General features: G+C 41.0%; 1 protein-coding gene across 1 annotated transcript; it reads right to left on the bottom strand.

The window, feature by feature from the left end:
- Positions 1 to 13990: 13990 nt before the first annotated feature.
- TRIM4 (tripartite motif containing 4) lies at positions 13991 to 14983 on the bottom strand (the record flags this gene model as incomplete). Its single annotated transcript, XM_064478667.1, is given in 1 exon segment — positions 13991 to 14983. A coding segment is annotated over 1 exon segment (586 nt), but the record flags the coding sequence as incomplete, so codon positions are not given.
- Between the last annotated feature and the right edge of the window lie 2400 nt (positions 14984 to 17383).

Below are 17383 nucleotides of genomic sequence, written 5' to 3'. Positions count from 1 at the left end.
TCCCCCTTCCTCCATCCCTGGGGAAACAGGAAGGGAAGAGGAGATGTCAAATCAGAAATACCGGGGTTCATCACACCTGACAAGCAGCAGCTTTTGATCTGTGAAAGAACTGTTAAAGAGAATGTTTTCTATTTCTAAGTATTCAACCGCTCTCATTATGGAAATAACCGTTTTTTTAAAAGTGAGAACTTCAAATCTCTGTTCACAAATATGATCACTCTGAAATTCTAGAATATCTAGACCCTATTAAGTGCCTAACTTCAAAACAAGAGTCTCTCCTCACTGAAGAGGAGATATATGTACATACATATATGTGGATATATGCATATATTCTAAGTATGTATATATATTTATACACACACACCCCTTCTATATATACTCTAACTGCATGTATAATGTAAATATTATATATATATATATATATATATATATATATATATATATATATATATATATATATAAATTTTTCCTTCTATCAGTCAGGGTTTAACCAAAGAAGCTGAACCTAAGACATGTGTACATACATGTATGTACACATTTAATGGTTGTACAGAATTTTGGCTTACTTGACTGAGAAAGCTGTCAAGCATTCTATGTAAGGCTGTCACCTTTGTGTCTAACGCTGGACTGGGAGTCCATGGGGGAGGCAGTCAGGAAGGGACAATGGACATAAACTGTGGTAGATCAAGGTCAGGCTGGAACCCACAACGTGACGTGTAATCCCACAAGGACAGACTGAGACCCACGTCACTTACTGCCTCTGGAATTGGTGGTGTGGTTTTCTCGCAAAGGCCCAGGCCCAACTTAAGGAGGCTAAACACACACTCCTGGCCCAGAAGTAAGAGAAGCTAAAAAGGAAGATCCTGAGGAAGGCGGAGTAACTGCAGGCCCACTGCTGCCTCGCACCAGGGAGGGAGCCAGCAGATCAGCAACAGTGTTATGAATTATAAAAATGCTGGCTTCCCCTCCGCTCTCTGCATCTTCCAAAGAATCTCCTCTGTGGCCCACCTTAACCATAAACTCACAAAAGGGCAATTCCGGTAAATGTGGCTCATCCTTGCCTAGTTGACACATTTGAAAAACCTCTGGAGTCCATCTCCTGTCAGTGGCACAAATACACATCTCCTTAAACCATGCGTAATCACAAACACAACAAAGTCATCCTCCTGCCTAACGTAACTATCCTGCATACAATGAAAAACGTGCAAATATTCACAGGAAAACAAGAAATACCAATTACTAATGTCCACGGAATGAGGCACCCTGTCCAAGTGCTAACCCATTCTGTGGATGCCAGCACTTCCTCAGCCACTCTTATTCATGACAAAGACTCACAAACATAGTGGCCGTGGCAGCAGGGCTGGAGGCTTCACGTGGGCGCAGCCACATGGACTTGCACTCGCCCCGGCCAGTCTAGCTGCAGCCATGGCTGGGTCGCCCAGTCTGCCAGTGACCCCTAAACACCACGATATGCCGTGGGTCCTTGAGGGCATCACCGCCCAGGGGGATCAGCCAGATCCTCTGTGGTAAATTGGTTACACTTCCATTGTAGCAGGCACGGTACTTTGTTCTTCCTGGAGCAGACACTTGCTCTCAGCAGGGACTGGCCCTCCTCGCCTGCAGTGCTGCTGCGGAATAGCACCTGTGGACTTACGGAGTGCTTTACTGGGCGTGACGGCATTCCATGAAGCTGTGCTTCCGGCTAAGGGACTTGTTTCACAGCAAACGAAGTGTGGGGATGGACCTCTGCTGATGGAATCCGCTGGTCTGAAAATATTCTCCATCCTCCTGAAACGATGGGCCTGACAGAACAGTGGAACAGCCTTCTGAAGGCTCAATTACAGCAACAGCTGGTCGGCAGCACCTCACACCGCTGGGGTCGTGTCCTCTGGGATGTGCTGTTTGCGCTAAATCCGTATCCAGCTTAGGGTGCTGTTCCTCCCACTGCAAGGGTTCATGGGATTAGGCACCAAGAGGTGGAAACGGGAGTGCGTCCTCTCACGATGACCTCTATAACTGTGACCCCCCAGCACAGTTTGCCTTCCTGTCACACTTTTGATCTCTGCTGCTTTAGAGGTCTTAGTCACAAAGGAGGAGCCCTTCCCCCAGGGGACACAGTGATTCTGTTTGCAGAGAAGCGAGGCTGCCACGTTGCCACTTTGGGGTCCTCATATCACGCAATCGACAAGCAAAGGCAGTTACTATACTGGTGGGTATGACTGATCCTGGGGGATGAGGAGGAACACGTCTGGAATCCAGATTTTTAGGGTGCCTCCTGTGCTCAAATGTCCTATGATGAAAGTCAGTGGAAAATTGCAATAACCCCATTTATGCAGGACTGCTAATGTCCCAGATCCTTCAGGAATGAAGATGAGGGTCACTCACCCACAGAGGAGTAATCATGACCAAGTGAGGATGAAGGAAAATATGGGATGGGTAGTGAAAGAAAGTAGTTAGAGAAACCAGCCGTGACCACGTGAGCAGCTGCAGGAACAGGAGCTGTAATAGAGACAGGCACTTCTTCCTTATTTTGACAGGCATATTTTGGCGTACATGTATTAACCAGATGTTTTAGTTTTCTTCCCCTCTGCCGTCCCCTTGTCTAACATAAGATACATTAATATAGTTAACTTCATATCTTAGTATTTCAGTTACAGGCTATAAAAAAAGGCAAGTATGAATCAGACAGGAGTAGAATAAATTTAACTTAAAGACAAAAAAGGGATTTTGTACCATCTTATGGGGAAAGGACTGGTGGGCTTTATATCCTCTTCGTGGGACAGAGGTTAACGTCTTTATGGTTTGTGCATGGGATAGTTGTATCCGGTTAGCTGGAAGGGTAACTTGGTATTGTCTCCCTTTGGAGATTAAGTATGGTTTAAGGAGATGTGTGTGGGCGCCAAGCTGACGCATAACAAGGCCACCATACTGTGTACCTGAAAACAGGTGAGAGACATGTCCTGGGTAGACCTGAGAGCATTCAAATTATGGATCAGGCTGGTAAAACTAGGATTCTACCATTCAGTCAGCTAGATTTCCCATCAGACCTTTACCTAATTCTCATATGAATACTGACCAGAATGAAAGCTTGATCTCCATGGAGAAACTGAATTTTTTTTTAAATCTAAATTAATACTCAAAATATCCACACTATCCCTCTTTCTGTTTTTCCTCCAAAATGTCTCCCTAGATCTTCATGCATTCCAGATTATCTACGTTTTAAAGTGAAGAACTCAGAATTTAACATATTCTTCCAAGTATAATTTGACCAATAAGAAATAGTTCACAGGGCGGGGCAGGTGTAGCTCAGTGGTAGAGCACATGCTTAGCATGCACAGGGTCCTGGGTTCAATCCCCAGTCCCTCCACTAAAAATAACTAAATAAATAAACCTAATCCGCCACCCAAAAAATTAATTTTTAAAAATAATTTTTTAAAAAGAAATAGATCACATTTATTATCTCTCTCCATATTCATGCAGCCTAGGATCATCTTTTGGGCTGTCACCTCATGCTGTTATTTCGCACTCAGCTTCCTGTGGACTAAGAGCCCAGCCTTCCCCACGCTCCCTCTCATCGCTCCAGCCCAGTCAAGGCAGCCGCACGTTTCCCTTTACTTAGCATCCATACACTTCCCCTTCTCTTTCCTCAGCAGCTTCCATCTTTCTCTCTAAATCACCATACCATAAAATTGTTCGTCACCTGACTCATGTCTCTCTTCCTCCCACAGGCAACTTTCCTACTAATTTCCCGTTTTGATTTGTGACCCTCAAGTGACTTATTCCTCCGCCTTCACAGGCAGCTTTCCTCATGGGGCAAGCAAATACCTCCCTCTGACTTGAGGGCTGGGGAAATCAGCGGTCAGTGCCAGAGCATGTCCTAGTTTCTAATAAAGTTTCTTGAATACCTCAAGCCCAAACAATACCTTACCTGGAGTTTCCTCTGCAGACACTTGTAAGAAAAGCAAGTATAGAGGAGAAACAGAGAGTGCAGAATAGATCCACACTGACTCTCACCTTGGCTACTGAATTTCCAGTCTTTTCTGAGGTGCTCATCAGACTTCCTTCATAACCCTGAGACCTCCATGTGCTGTGGAGCGCTGTAGAGGACATTGTCTGACACAGCCATCATTGTTTACACGAATTACCTTAGTGATAGAGCATCGCCAGGAGCAGTAGGATGTGTAATTCTGTAAAGCTCTTTCAAATAGTGCTCAGATTTTGAATTCCATCAGCGCATATCAGGACAGATTGACTAATTAAACTTCTTTAGCCTCCACTAGTTGGGTCTTTGCCTCATGCATATGACTCCTCTAACTCTAAGTATCTGTCTGAGCCACCTCTCCATCCAAACATAGCAATGAGAGATTCAGCGATCACAATCTGCTTTAATTTTACTGGGTGTAGATGCTACATTTAACACCTGCTCTGTAATCAATGAGCCCAGAGTCAAAAGAAAATCTATTTTGGATTTTCTGCTCTATTCTCTTCTTAGATGTACACCTCCTTTCCCCAGGAATTTAGCTCTAGCACTGATGTTTTTAGAATAAGCCCCTTCCTGACTGCATGAATGTTTCCTCAGCAGGAATCATAGGGGTTAGAATGAGGAAAGACTTGGCCTGACATGAGCCAATCCTGAGGGAAGTGGGGAAATAAAACACCTCCCAACCCAGAGGACCTATGTCAGGTGACACAAATGAGGTCACTACATATATGGCATCAGGGATTCTCACCCGAAGGACACATCCTGAATCTCTTCTGAAACCAATACTCAAGATGCCAATTAGACTTGCTTTGTGCATGAGATGAGCATTCCCAAAGGGCTCTGCTTGAAGTTGCTTTGTAGGGGTCAAGGGAGTGAGACATTTTAAGACGTGTGGCTCTGAAGATAACACGGGAATGTCTTCTCCAAGGGCCAATTAGCCATGGAGAGAAACAATTCCTAGAGTCCCTGGCTTCTTTTTCATCTTGGAACTCAGATCTCTCTAGCGCCTTCCATCCAACCCTTTGGAGAAGAGAGTCTGAGAAAGATCTAGTCTCCATTGCCCACAGGAGCCTGGGGAGGGTTTTCCCCATGTGCCAGATCATAGAAAAGAAGTCAAAGATTGGAGGTGGGTAATTACCACGAATATTTCCCACCCCAGGGGGAAATAACAGGTGAAAAGATTTCAGACACAGAAGTAAAAGAAGCAAGTGGTATATCTGTCCATCTCCTCCTTATTTACTCCCATCTCATTCTCCTACCCGCCCTTCTCCATTAAAGGATCTATTGAGCTTGTCTTTGCTTCTCTATCTCAGCTCAGATACTAAAATGTCCTACTTCGCTGAGTTTTATCTTGTTGTTTGTTCTTTGAGTAGAGGATTCAATTTATCCTCACTTTCTTCAAAACCTTCTGTCTTATCATTTCCTGGGTGCTTTTCTTCCTACCAAGATATAATATCTCTCTAGTTAAGGCACTTACGGCATTTGTATAGCGCATTAATTTATTTGACCAATATTTGACGATCATCTGCCGTGTCCCAAGCACTGTATTTGGGTAGCATGTGTACAGTGGCTAACAAGCAAGCATGGTCCCTTCCTCCACGGGACCGACACATAAAACAAGTAAGCAAATATACTATATCATGTTGGGCTAGTAATTTGTATTAATCAATACCCTTTAAAACAAAACCGATACTACCTTAAGGAAAGGGTAGGGGATCACAGCAACGAGGCAGTGGAGCTAATACCAGCGTCAGCCTGAGCCAATGGCTTGAATTATGCCAGCGCCTTCTTTCTCCATCTTTCATCTTGGCTCAGGTCGCTGTTTTGATGTCATTCTCTCAGGCATTTTTTAGAAACAACTTCATTGTGGTATGATTTCTGTACAGCAAACTACACATATTTCAAATGTACAATTTGATGAATTTTGATAAATGGACACACCTATGAAACCACCACCAGTCAAGACACCTAACATTTCCACCACCCCAAGAGTCTTGGACATTCTTATATGGAGGAACCCATACATCTGGAACCTCTAACGCCTTCCTTTTGGCTTGAAATCCAATACTCCTCCCATGAGAAAACTCCAGGGAAGAAATCTAATCAACGCTTTGGCCCGGCGGCCACCCCTCGGAGCAATCACTGTGGGCCAAAGCCTGGGCTGGGGACATTGGATCGAACCACCAGAGGAACATGGACTTGGAGTAGAGTAATATTACAAAGTGTGGTTGTGAAGGGGTGATGTTAGCAGAAGTAGGGAAGGAGTGTGTAAAAGACAAAACAACGCATGTCCATGATGAACTATGATAAGAAAGAATTTCTTATGCTGGAGTGAAACAGGGAGGTCACTATAGTAAACTCGGTGAGGGAAAGCCTCTTTTAAAAATGGCGTGTAAGCTAAGACCTCTAAGTTGAGGTAAGAGTTATCCAGGAAATTGAAGGTGAAAAGAGGTCCAGATAAAGTGAAAAACGTGCAAAATCTGTAAGTTGAGAAATTCGCGTTGTAATTAAGGAGCTGAAAGGAAGCAAATATGACAGTAGGTGCAATGCAGAGAGAATTGGAGATGCCAGGATGGATATAAGCATCAGGAGGAACGGAGGGAGGGAAAGAGAGAGGAGGAAGGAAGATGGGGAAAAGAAAGAAAGAAATGGAGGGAGAAGAAGGAGGAAAGAGGGCAGGGAGGGAGGCAAGGGAAGGGAAGGGATGGAAAGGGAGGAAGGAAGAAAAGGCAGAAAGGCAAGGTCTAGTAAATTTTATTCAAAGCAGAATGTGAGTTCTTAGAAAGTTAATGGTGAGGAAGTACCAGGATAAAACTTACATGTTTTAGAGCTCACACTAGAAGATGTATCATGGTGGGTGTGTGTTACCGGATAAGGATACAGGCAGTGTGGCCAGTTATGAGGCTGTTGCTTCATTCCAAGGAAAAGAGAATAGTGTTTTGGACTGATTGTAGCAGTAAATAATTTCAAGATATTTTAGGAGGGAGTCACTAACCTAGTCTCATGATTGATTTGATATGGAGAGTTGAGCATAAAAAAATCTCATGATAGGAAACTAATAAAATTGCTCTATTAAAAACAAGATTAAGAGTATCATGTAAAATTACGAATGAAACTCTAGGACAAAAATATACAACCTTCTGAAATTTCAGAACTATTCAAAGGGCAAGGAAAATATGTAGAAATATTTTTTAAATAAGAGCAAAAAACATATGAATACAATGTGACGGAACTCAAGAGAAAGATTCCTGGGCTATTAATAAATATAAATGGATTTAGCCCCGTTATTCACAGATAAGGACTTTCAAATTAGGTCACAAAGCAAAATCGAACTTCATGCAGTATAAAAGAATGTATCTCTTAAAAAGTAGTTCATAGAACTAAAAATAGAAGAATGGTCAGAGCTAAATGAAAATTTTTTTAAATAAAAGGCTTTAATATTATCATCTGAAAATTGGAACGCAATTCCAAAGGCATGAAAGACAACAAAAACATTGTAATTGTAAAAGGGCATTCTCTGAAGTGTATTTAACAGTGAAACTAAAATCTGTAAAAGAATGTAACAGTGGGCGCCATCTCTAATGAAGATACGATAGTTATGGGAGCATAAGCACTGTCAGAGTAGCAGTATTTAATAAAGCAGATCATAGGAACTATAAGGGAAAACAGAAACTCACTGGAGGAGGAAGACTTAAATCTTTCTTACACTGAGACAGGTAGATTAAAGTGACAAAAATAGAAAGACTGAAGAGAGAGAGAGAGAGAGAGAGACCTAACCAGCAGAATCAATAAGATAGCTCCCCCTGGTCCACCTGAGAGAAACTGAGTGTTGTAGAAATTAAGCAAGAAGAGAACTATGGGGCCAGAGACACTGAGTTCAAATCCCAATTCTCCTACTTACTGGCTATGTAATCTCAAGCAAGTTATTTCAACAATCTGTGCTTATGTCCTCTTTTGAAAAATGATGACAAAAATAAAATACGTTTCATAGGGTTTTGTGAGAATTCAGTAAGGCGATACAGTGCCATACTGCCTGTGTTAAATGCTATGTAACAGCAAGCTCTTATTATCCATGTAAGTGGAGATTAGAATGTAAACTCCATGACAGCATGGATATGTCTGTTTTCTTCATTGGTGCATTGCCAATATCTAGAACAAAATTTGAATTTTCTAACCACAAGCAATTTTATATAACCACATTACCAAGATTGCTCAGAAAATAAGCCAGAATTTTCACACACTTGTTTGAACTTCTCTGATCATTCAGCCACATTAGAATTCACTTTATAATGGTGTATATTGTGCATTCAAGTTATACAATTTAACTGATTATGACAAGTATTCGTGTACTCAAGAATTCCAATTAAATACAACATGTTGTATAGTGAAAATTGAATCAGAAAAAGAGGGGGAAAGATAGTTTGAGTGTGAGAAAAGAATCCTTTTCTAATTGCTTAAAACACACATGCAAGGACTTCTGCTTCTGACCAAGATGGAGTAACATGGGTGGGGGGAGGGTTTTCCCCCATGTTGTCTTGAGAGTTTTCAGGCAGCAACGTTGGGAGGAAGAAACCAGATGGAACCAAACTACTTCCCTGAGTTGAGGAGATAAAGGTGAGATTCTGGGGAGATCAAGTTTACTGGAATTAGCAGGGCAGAGTGATGGAGAGAAGAAGGCTGCCCAGAGAGAGAGAAACCCAGAGACGTGCAGGGGCTCCCCCTCAAGTATTTAGCAGAGTGCCGTTCAGCACAAGTGCCCGATGAAACTACCCAAGGCTGGGGAAAGAACTACCTGCACCTGGACCTGGGCCAGCCAGGAACAGTTCCTGTTCCCACCAGCCAAACTGGAAAACCAGTTTGGAGTACTGGGTGTAACAGTCAGAAGGGTCTTGCCTCAGTAGTGAGGAATAATTAGACCTAGACTAAACCCTGCTATGGTTCTGCTTAACAAATCCTAGCTCAAGAATATTTGTAGGGCTACAAAAATATCCAGCATACAGGATAAAATTCACAACAGTTCTAGCATTCAATAAAAAAAATTATCCAGGCATCCAATAAACCACAATGAAAAGAAAAATCAATGACTTGATTGCTACTCAGAATTGGTACTTAATAGACAATTTGAGGTATTTTATTGATTATGTTGGTTAGATCAGACAGAAGACAAAGACATTAAAACACTTTATTATAACATTCTACATATTCAAAATGTTAGAGGAAAAATTAAACATGTTAGTAAAGACAAAGTAGATAAAATAGAAACATACACAGGAGTTTCTAGTGTTGAAAACTACAATGTCTGAAATAATAAACCCACTGGAGGAATCAATAGCAGATTGGACATTGCAAAAGAAAATATTGATGCATGAAGACATAGCAATAGAAACTATCCAAAATTAAACAAGATAGGAAACAATCTAAAAATTTAATGAACAGTATGTGTGGGCTTCTGGACAACCTCAAATGGCCTAATATATACATATAATTGGAGTCCTGAAAGAGTGGAGACAGAGAGGACAGAGAAAATTTTTAAATAATAGGCCAATATTAAAAAACTAGACCTAATTGACACTTATAGGACACTCCACTCAATAAAAGAATAATACACATCTTTCAAGTGCATATGAAACATTTATCAAGATAGACCATATTCTGGGCCATAATAAAAGTATAAATAAATTTAGAGTTTGTCGTAAGTATTTGCTCAGAACACAATTGAATTAGAAATCGTAAGAGAAAGATCCCCAGGAAAATCCCAAATATTTGGAAACTAAATAGCATACTTCTAAGTAACTTATATCAAAGGATAAATCAAACAAGATATAAGGGGGTATTTTGTTTTGTTTTGTTTAAAACATTTTGAGGTATAAGTGACATACAAAAATAACTAAAACTCGATAAGTTTGCAGGTAAGTGTACATTCATGAAACCATTGCCACAATACCATAAAGCCATGATCTACGCCATAAACATGCCCATCACCTCCAGAATTTCCTCCTGCCTTCCTTATTATTTTCTTGTGTTAAGAACACTTAACTCCCTCTTAGCAAATTTTTAAATGCAGTATGGTTAACTACAGGATCTATGCTGTACAGACCTCTAGGACTGAATTCATCTTGTATAACTGAAACTCCACCTTTTGACTAGTACCTCCCCATTTCTCCTTCCCCCAGCCCCTTGCAACCACCGTTCTAATCTCTGCTTCTATGAGTCTATTTCAGATTTGTTAAATAAAGGATACCATGTAGTATTTGTCCCATGCCTGGCTTATTTCACTTAGCTAAGTTCCTCCAGGTTCATCTGTATTGTCACAAAAGGCAGGATTCCCTTTTTTTCTTTTTAAGGCTGAAAAATATTTCTTTGTATGTACATTTTGTTTATCCATTCACCTGATGATGGATGTTTAGATTGCTCCCATGTCGTAGCTATTTTGAATAATGTTGCAATGAACATGTGAGTGCAGATGTATCTTTGAGGTATTGATTTCAAGTCCTTTGGATACTGAGTCAGAAGTGGGATTGCTAGATCAGACAGTAGTTCTATTTTTAATTTTTTGAGGAACCTCCATACTATTTGTCATCTTTTGTTTTCCTGATAATAGCCATCAAAACAAGTGTGGGTTTTGTGGCTTTGATTTGCATTTCCCTGATGAGTAGTCATGTTGAGCACCTTTTCTTGTAACTGTTGGCCATTGGTAGATGTCTTCTTTGGAGAAATGTCTATTCAGTTCCTTTGCCCGTTCTAAATAGGGTCATTTAATTTTTGCTGTTGAATTGTAGGAATTCCTTTTATATTTTGGTTATTAACCCTTTATCAGATTATGGTTTGCAAATATTTTCTCCCATTCCATAGGTTGCTTTTTCATTTTGTTGATTATTTCCTTTGCTGTGCATAAGCTTTTCAGTTTGATGTAATCCTGCTTCTTTATTTTTGCTTTTGGTGTCATAGCCAAGAAATCATTGCCAAGGCCAATTTCAAGTTTTTTCTCTATGTTTTCTTCCAGGAGTTATATAGTTTTGGGTCTTACATTTAATTATTTAAACCATTTTCAGTTGATTTTTGTGTATGATGTATGATAAGGATTGGATTTCATTCTTTTGCATGTGGATATCCAGTTTTCCAAAAACTGCTTATTGAAGAGCCTTATAATTTCCTCGTTGTGTACTCTTGTCACCCTTGTTGAAGAATAGTTAACCAAAATGTCAAATTTAAAATTATTTTTAAAGGAGATACAGCTCCATAAAGATACAAATAATTGAAATAAAATTAAAATTTTAAATATTTTATTAACCACCCCCTGCAAAACAAAAAAGCAGGAAAAAAGTAATAGAGATAAAAAAAACAGAAAGGGCAAAATTTTAAAAAGCAAGTTGACAGATTTAAACTTAATGATACCAATTTTCATTAAGTATAAATGAACTAAAGTCTCTCAATACACATGAAGTGACAGATTGCTTCAAAGTAGATTCAGATTAAAAGCCAGAGATTTTTACGATGGATAAAGAAGCAAGACCTGAAAGTGTGTGCATCACACTAAATGAGAAACCAAAATGAGATCATCTGTCAACAAGCAAGACACCATGCTTGTTGCTACACCATGCTACATACACCATGACACCAATAATGGTAAAACTGTGAGGAAGAACAGATAAGCTGTACTTTCAAGTTCATTCAGAAGACCATGATCCATTTGACTCTGTAAATCTTTCCCACTTTAGAATCACCTGTCTCCTGAATTTTTCTTTTAGCCCTAAAAGGACCCCAGGTCACCAAAAATTAAGGCTGGACTCTCAGCACCCGGGCTCCAGAGAAACTGTGATTTTTTTCTCTTTCCTGAAAGTCTCTCTTGGCCGCCTGAATGTAGCCTACAGCTTCTAAGTCATCAGCATAAGTATTCTATGACAAGTATCTTTCCAAAATATTATGAGTCTTCAGTAACCTGTGTTTCTTCATTGTATCTGCTTTCCACTTTTGTCATTTCATTCACCTCAACACTTTTTAACATACCAGAGATTTTTTTTGTTTGTTTTTTGTTTTTTAACCTTTTTTATTGATTTATAATCATTTTACAATGTGTCAAATTCCAGTGTTCAGCACAATTTTTCAGTTATTCATGGACATATACACACTCATTGTCACATTTTTTTCTCTGTGAGTTATCATAACATTTTGTGTATACTTCCCTGTGCAATACAGTGTAATCTTGTTTACAGAAGATGTTTAAAGCAAATAAGCATTCAAGGCATTAATAATGATGTATTGGGTGTTCATTGCAAGCCTAAAAGTGAAATGTGTGACAACAGAGCAAGGGCTGGGAATCAAGGTGATACGGTTATAAAGTCTTTCACCACCCATGAAACATGTTACTTGAAGGTTGATTCAGACTTTTCAAAATGTACATTGTAAATGCCATAGCAATGACTCAAAAATTTTTAAGAAGTGTAAATAATAAGTAAATAAGATAAAATGAATTTTATTTTTAAATGCACAATAAAACTAGAGAAGGCAGAAAAGGGGAAAAAAAGAAACAGAAATGAAACTAATAGCAGCTAGCCAGACAGTATATTTTAATCCAACTATACAAACAGTCACTTTAACAGGGAATGGTTTGTGAATAACAGTTAAGACTTGACAGACTGTATAGGAAATAAGCAAGACCCAACTATATGAGGTTGTATTAGTCATGGTTCTTCAGTGAGACATCTGAAAGAATAGATCATTGGCCATTGGGTCATGCGATCATAGAAGCCAAGAAGCTCTACAGTGTGCTGAGAGCTGAAGAACCAGGAGAGCTGGTGGTTCAATTCAGTCCAAGTCCAAAGGCCTGAGGCCCAGGAGAGCTGATGCTGGAAGTTCCAGTTGAGGTCCACAGGGCCAAGAATGGGAGTGCCGATGGTGTAAGTCCCAGTCCCAGTCTGAAGGCCCAAGAACCAGGAGCACTGATGTGCAAGTGCAGAAGATGGATGTTCCAGCTTGAACAGAGAATTTGCCCTTCCTCTGTCTTTTGTTCTGTTCAGGCTCTCAACTGATTGGATGATGTCCATGCAGGTTGGGGAGAGCAATCTTCTTCTATGGATTCAAATGTTAATCTCTTTTGGAAACACCCTTACAGACACACCCAGAGATGTTTTACCAGCTATCTGGGCATCCCCTTAATCCAGTCAAGTTGACACAAAAAATTAACCATTATAGAGCTCTGTAAGAAACCTATTTTAATATTATAAAAGGATACTTCCAGTTTCAGTGTCAACATATAAAGAATTTGGAAATCGTAACTCATTTCTTTGTAAGAAAATGATGAGAAAACTGAAAAATCAATGGCTTTTCTTGGACTCATCAGAGAACTGAGGTTGAATGGCCAATTGACACCCCATAAGCTGGATGGACAGGCAAACCCACAGAATTGAAACTGAGATCTGGTTAACAGCAGAATCAAAACCCACTGGAGCCATAAACAAGGAGGAATACGCACATGGTCGTTCTGACGGATCGCTGGAGGTGGAGTGTGGGTTGGCTTCAGTGAGAAACTCTGGGGAGCTGCAGTATTGGGGGAGCTGCATATTTTCATGGGTTTTACCTCCGGGGACCCCATCAAATTCTCAGAGGGGAAAGTTGAGAAAGATCCCTCCTGGCTCTGGCAGGGGGAGAAAGGATATTTTTTTAAATGTGCCCAGTGTTTTCCGTAACAAAACCCTGGTCCCCAGAGGAAAAGACTTCAGCAGACCCTTACCCAGGGCCACAAAGTGTGGGTAGCTTACAGCACCCACACGTGTACCCACCAGCTTTGGAGGCTGGGGGTGGGGGCAAGTCTAGGTTGAAATCTGACATGGTCAAGATCATCTCGAGAAAGTGCAGAACGAACAGCGGCCAAACTATCTTGTGAGGAGTCTTCATTGGTGCTCCCAGAGCTAGAGTTTCTGTGGTGAAATAAACCTGAGAAATGCTGAATAAATACCCCTCCTGAACAGTCATAACACATTAACAGAGTAAAGACTCAGAGAAACTAAGTAAAATAAGAAACAGACTGTGGCAAGTTTATTCTGTCTTGTTTGTGCATCAGAAGCATCAGAAGTTTATTTTTAACAAATGGATCCCATCTCACACCTAAGATGAGAGAGGGTCCAATATGAAGACCCAGAAAAGAGACAAAGGATTATTAATCAGATGGGTAGAGTAAGAAAAAACCTTTTTCTCAGTAATACAGGTGGCTAGCGGAAAGGTAAGCAGCAGGGTCTTTTATGTCTGCGCACAGGGCGTGCAGGGAGCTGAACGAAGCGTGACGTCGGAATCTGAGTGGCTAGTACCGACGTACCAGCCAGGATCGACATGGAGCAGGTGAAGGACGAGGGCCAAGGGGTGTGTGTGTCCCGGGCCTGGGGTGTAAGGGAAAGATTCCTGGGCAGGGAAGCACAGCCTCATTTCCCACCAGTCGCTGGCGGGAGGACTAAAGAGGCTAACGGGCTCAACCAGAAGAACGGCCGGAGGCGGGACACAGGACAGGAGAAAGTGTGCAGGTGCGCGCCGTCCGCAGCACTGTAGAAGGAGATCTCCCCGGCCCCGTGATCGAGGAAGACTCCCACCCGGTGAGGAGCGGGCTCTGGCTTGGTGGGACTTACAGGGGAGCTCGTCAGGGGCCGAAAGCCAGCAGAACTCCAACAAAGGGCCCAGATCCCCAGCTCGGGGGACATTCTGGAGCCATCGGTAATCCCCATGACGTCTTCCCGACACACCCCCACAGCAATCTCCAGGCCATCTCGGCTCTCCACTTCCCAGTAGTGCTTCCCTGAAGTGAAAACAGTTTTCCCCAAAACACAGGGTAGGTGCTGAAATCTCTCCACAAAGCCTGTGGTCTTCTGAGGATTCCTCCAGCCAGTAACGTAGCTCCACGCTGTAGAAAGTAACGGCCAGGAACTGGCTGACGCTCCATTTTTCACGTACTTCCCTTCCTGGGAGAAGATGAGTTTGGGGTGAGCTGTGTCCTCGGCCACATTTACAGCCACTGCACAGAAAATGAGAACTGAGATCAGTAACACAACAGCCTGCTACCCACCCTCCTCCCGAAATGCCCGTCCTTTCCAGCTTCAGTCCCAGCCTTCTCCCATCAGGTTCTGCCAGGGATGAGTCTCAGTCTCTCAGCTGAGCCTCAGCTGAGCCTAACATGCCATGGTGTGGCCTTTAGCAACCTGAAATCTTCACTTCCCTTCTGCCCTAGAAGACTAAGACCGAGAAAATGCGGAGCTCATTATCTGATGGCCCCACGTCTTCACCATCAGCATAAAATCTGGAGAAATGGTACCAAATTCTGACTTGTTGAACCAGGTTCTCCGCAGGTACACACAGATGTCCTCAGGAACAAGGTCTCCCTGCCCTGGTTCCAGTTTTCACTGGGCGTCTCCACAAGATACCCAGAACCCAATTCAGAGCATCCTAAGTCCCTTCCAGTCCCTTGAGAGTAACCCTCCCCGCAGACATCTCGTCTTCTGTGTTCTCTGAGGGGTGAGAACATTACTTCCACTCGGAACACACGCACTTGGAAATCTCGAGCTTATCTGATCCTTCCTCTGACTTTGGTGGCTAGTTAATCCCAAGTCCTGTCAGCTCTCCCTCTGAAACATCACTCAGTCTCTTTTCTTCCTCTCCTTTCTCACTGCCAGTGTCTTCATCCAGACCTTCAGCAACTTTCACTGTAGCTGTGTCTGCAACATCCTCCCTGGTCTCCCTGCCTCCAAATTCTCTTCCCTCCCAGACTCTCCATGTCTCTCTAGTTTAGAGTTGTTTGTGTGCATTTTTTAAAAATCAGAAATGGACGTTAGATTTTGACAAAGGCTTTTTCTGCATCTACTGAGATGTTCAAATTGTCCTTCTTTAATTTGCTAATGTGGTGCATTACATAGGTTTGCAAATGTTAAACCAAACCTGCTTTTCCGTGATAAATCCCATCTGGTTGTGATGTATTATACACTGTTGAATTCAATTTGCTAAAATTTTCTTTGGAATTCTTCTTTGTTCATGAGGGACACTGCTCTACAGTTCTTTTTGCCTGTAATACCTTTGTCTAATTTTGGTATCATGGTGATACAAGCCTCACAGAACAAACTAGGAATATAGTCTCTTCAGTTTTTTAAGAGTTTGTGTATAATAAGTATTTCTTAAATGCTTGGTGAATTCACCAGTGAAGACATTGGGAAGGTTTCTAACTAGAACACGAACTTCTGTAGTAGAAATAAGGTTAGTCCAGTTGTCTGTTTTTTCTTGAGTCAGCTTTGGCCATTTGTGTCTTTTTAGGACTTTGTCCATTTCACCTACATTGTCAGATTTATCAGCTTAAATTGCTAGTAATATCCTCTGACTACCCTTTTAATATCTATAGAAGCTGCAGTGTTGAGGCCTCTCTCATTCTTGATACTAGTAATGTGTGTCTCCCCTTTTTTTCCTGGTCATTCTGCTTAAAGTATTATCAATAAAATTGATATTCTCAAAGAAAACACCTTTGGTTCCACTAATTTTTGTTCTTCTGTATTCCACTGCCATTGCAATTCCATTCTTCTCTGATTTCCATTACTTCTATTCTTCTGTTTCTCGGGGGCTTCATTTGCTCTTCTTTTTCTAGTGTCTTAAGGTAGAAACTGATATCACTGATTTAAGAACTTTCTCCTTTTCTAATATAGGTGGTTAGGACTAGAAATTTCCCCGTGAGTATTGCTTTAGCTGTTTCCCACAAATTCTGACATGTTGTGTTTTCCTTTTCTTTCAGTTCAAAGTACTTCCTATATATATATATATATATATATATATATATATATATATATATATAAATTCCCTTTTGATTTCACCTTTAATTCATGGGTTACTGAGAAGTGTGTTACTTAATTTCCTAACATTTGGGGATTTCCCAAAGTTTGTTTTTTGTTTGTTTATTTGTTTACTGATTTCTAACTCACATGCATTGAGGTCAGAGAACATACTCTGTATGGCTTGAATCCTTTTGAATGTTGAGATTCATCTTATGGCCCACCTTGTTCTACCTTGGAGAATGGTCCATGTACACTCAAAAAGAATTTGTATTCCGCTGTTGTTTGGTGCAGTGAGGTCAGGCTGGTCGACAGTGTTATTCAAGTTGACTGACAGTGTTACTCAGTCTACTTTACGATTTTCTGCCTGCTTGTTATAAAAAATGTTTTTAAGAGATATTGAAAATTCCAGCTATAACTGGATTTTTCAGTTTCTCCTTGCAGCTTTATTAGTTCTTGCTTAATATATTTTGAAGCTCTGTTATTAGGCGTATAAATGTTTAGAACTGTTACATCCTCCTGATAAACTGACCCCTTTATCGTGAGGAACTGACTTTATCTCTGGTAATATTCTTTGCTCTGAAACCTACTTGATGTTAATAGAACTACT

Source organism: Camelus dromedarius, chromosome 24 (assembly GCF_036321535.1).
Source record: "Camelus dromedarius isolate mCamDro1 chromosome 24, mCamDro1.pat, whole genome shotgun sequence".
In the NCBI taxonomy this organism is placed as follows: Eukaryota; Metazoa; Chordata; class Mammalia; order Artiodactyla; family Camelidae; genus Camelus; species Camelus dromedarius.
This window is presented reverse-complemented; position numbering and strand designations above follow the sequence as displayed.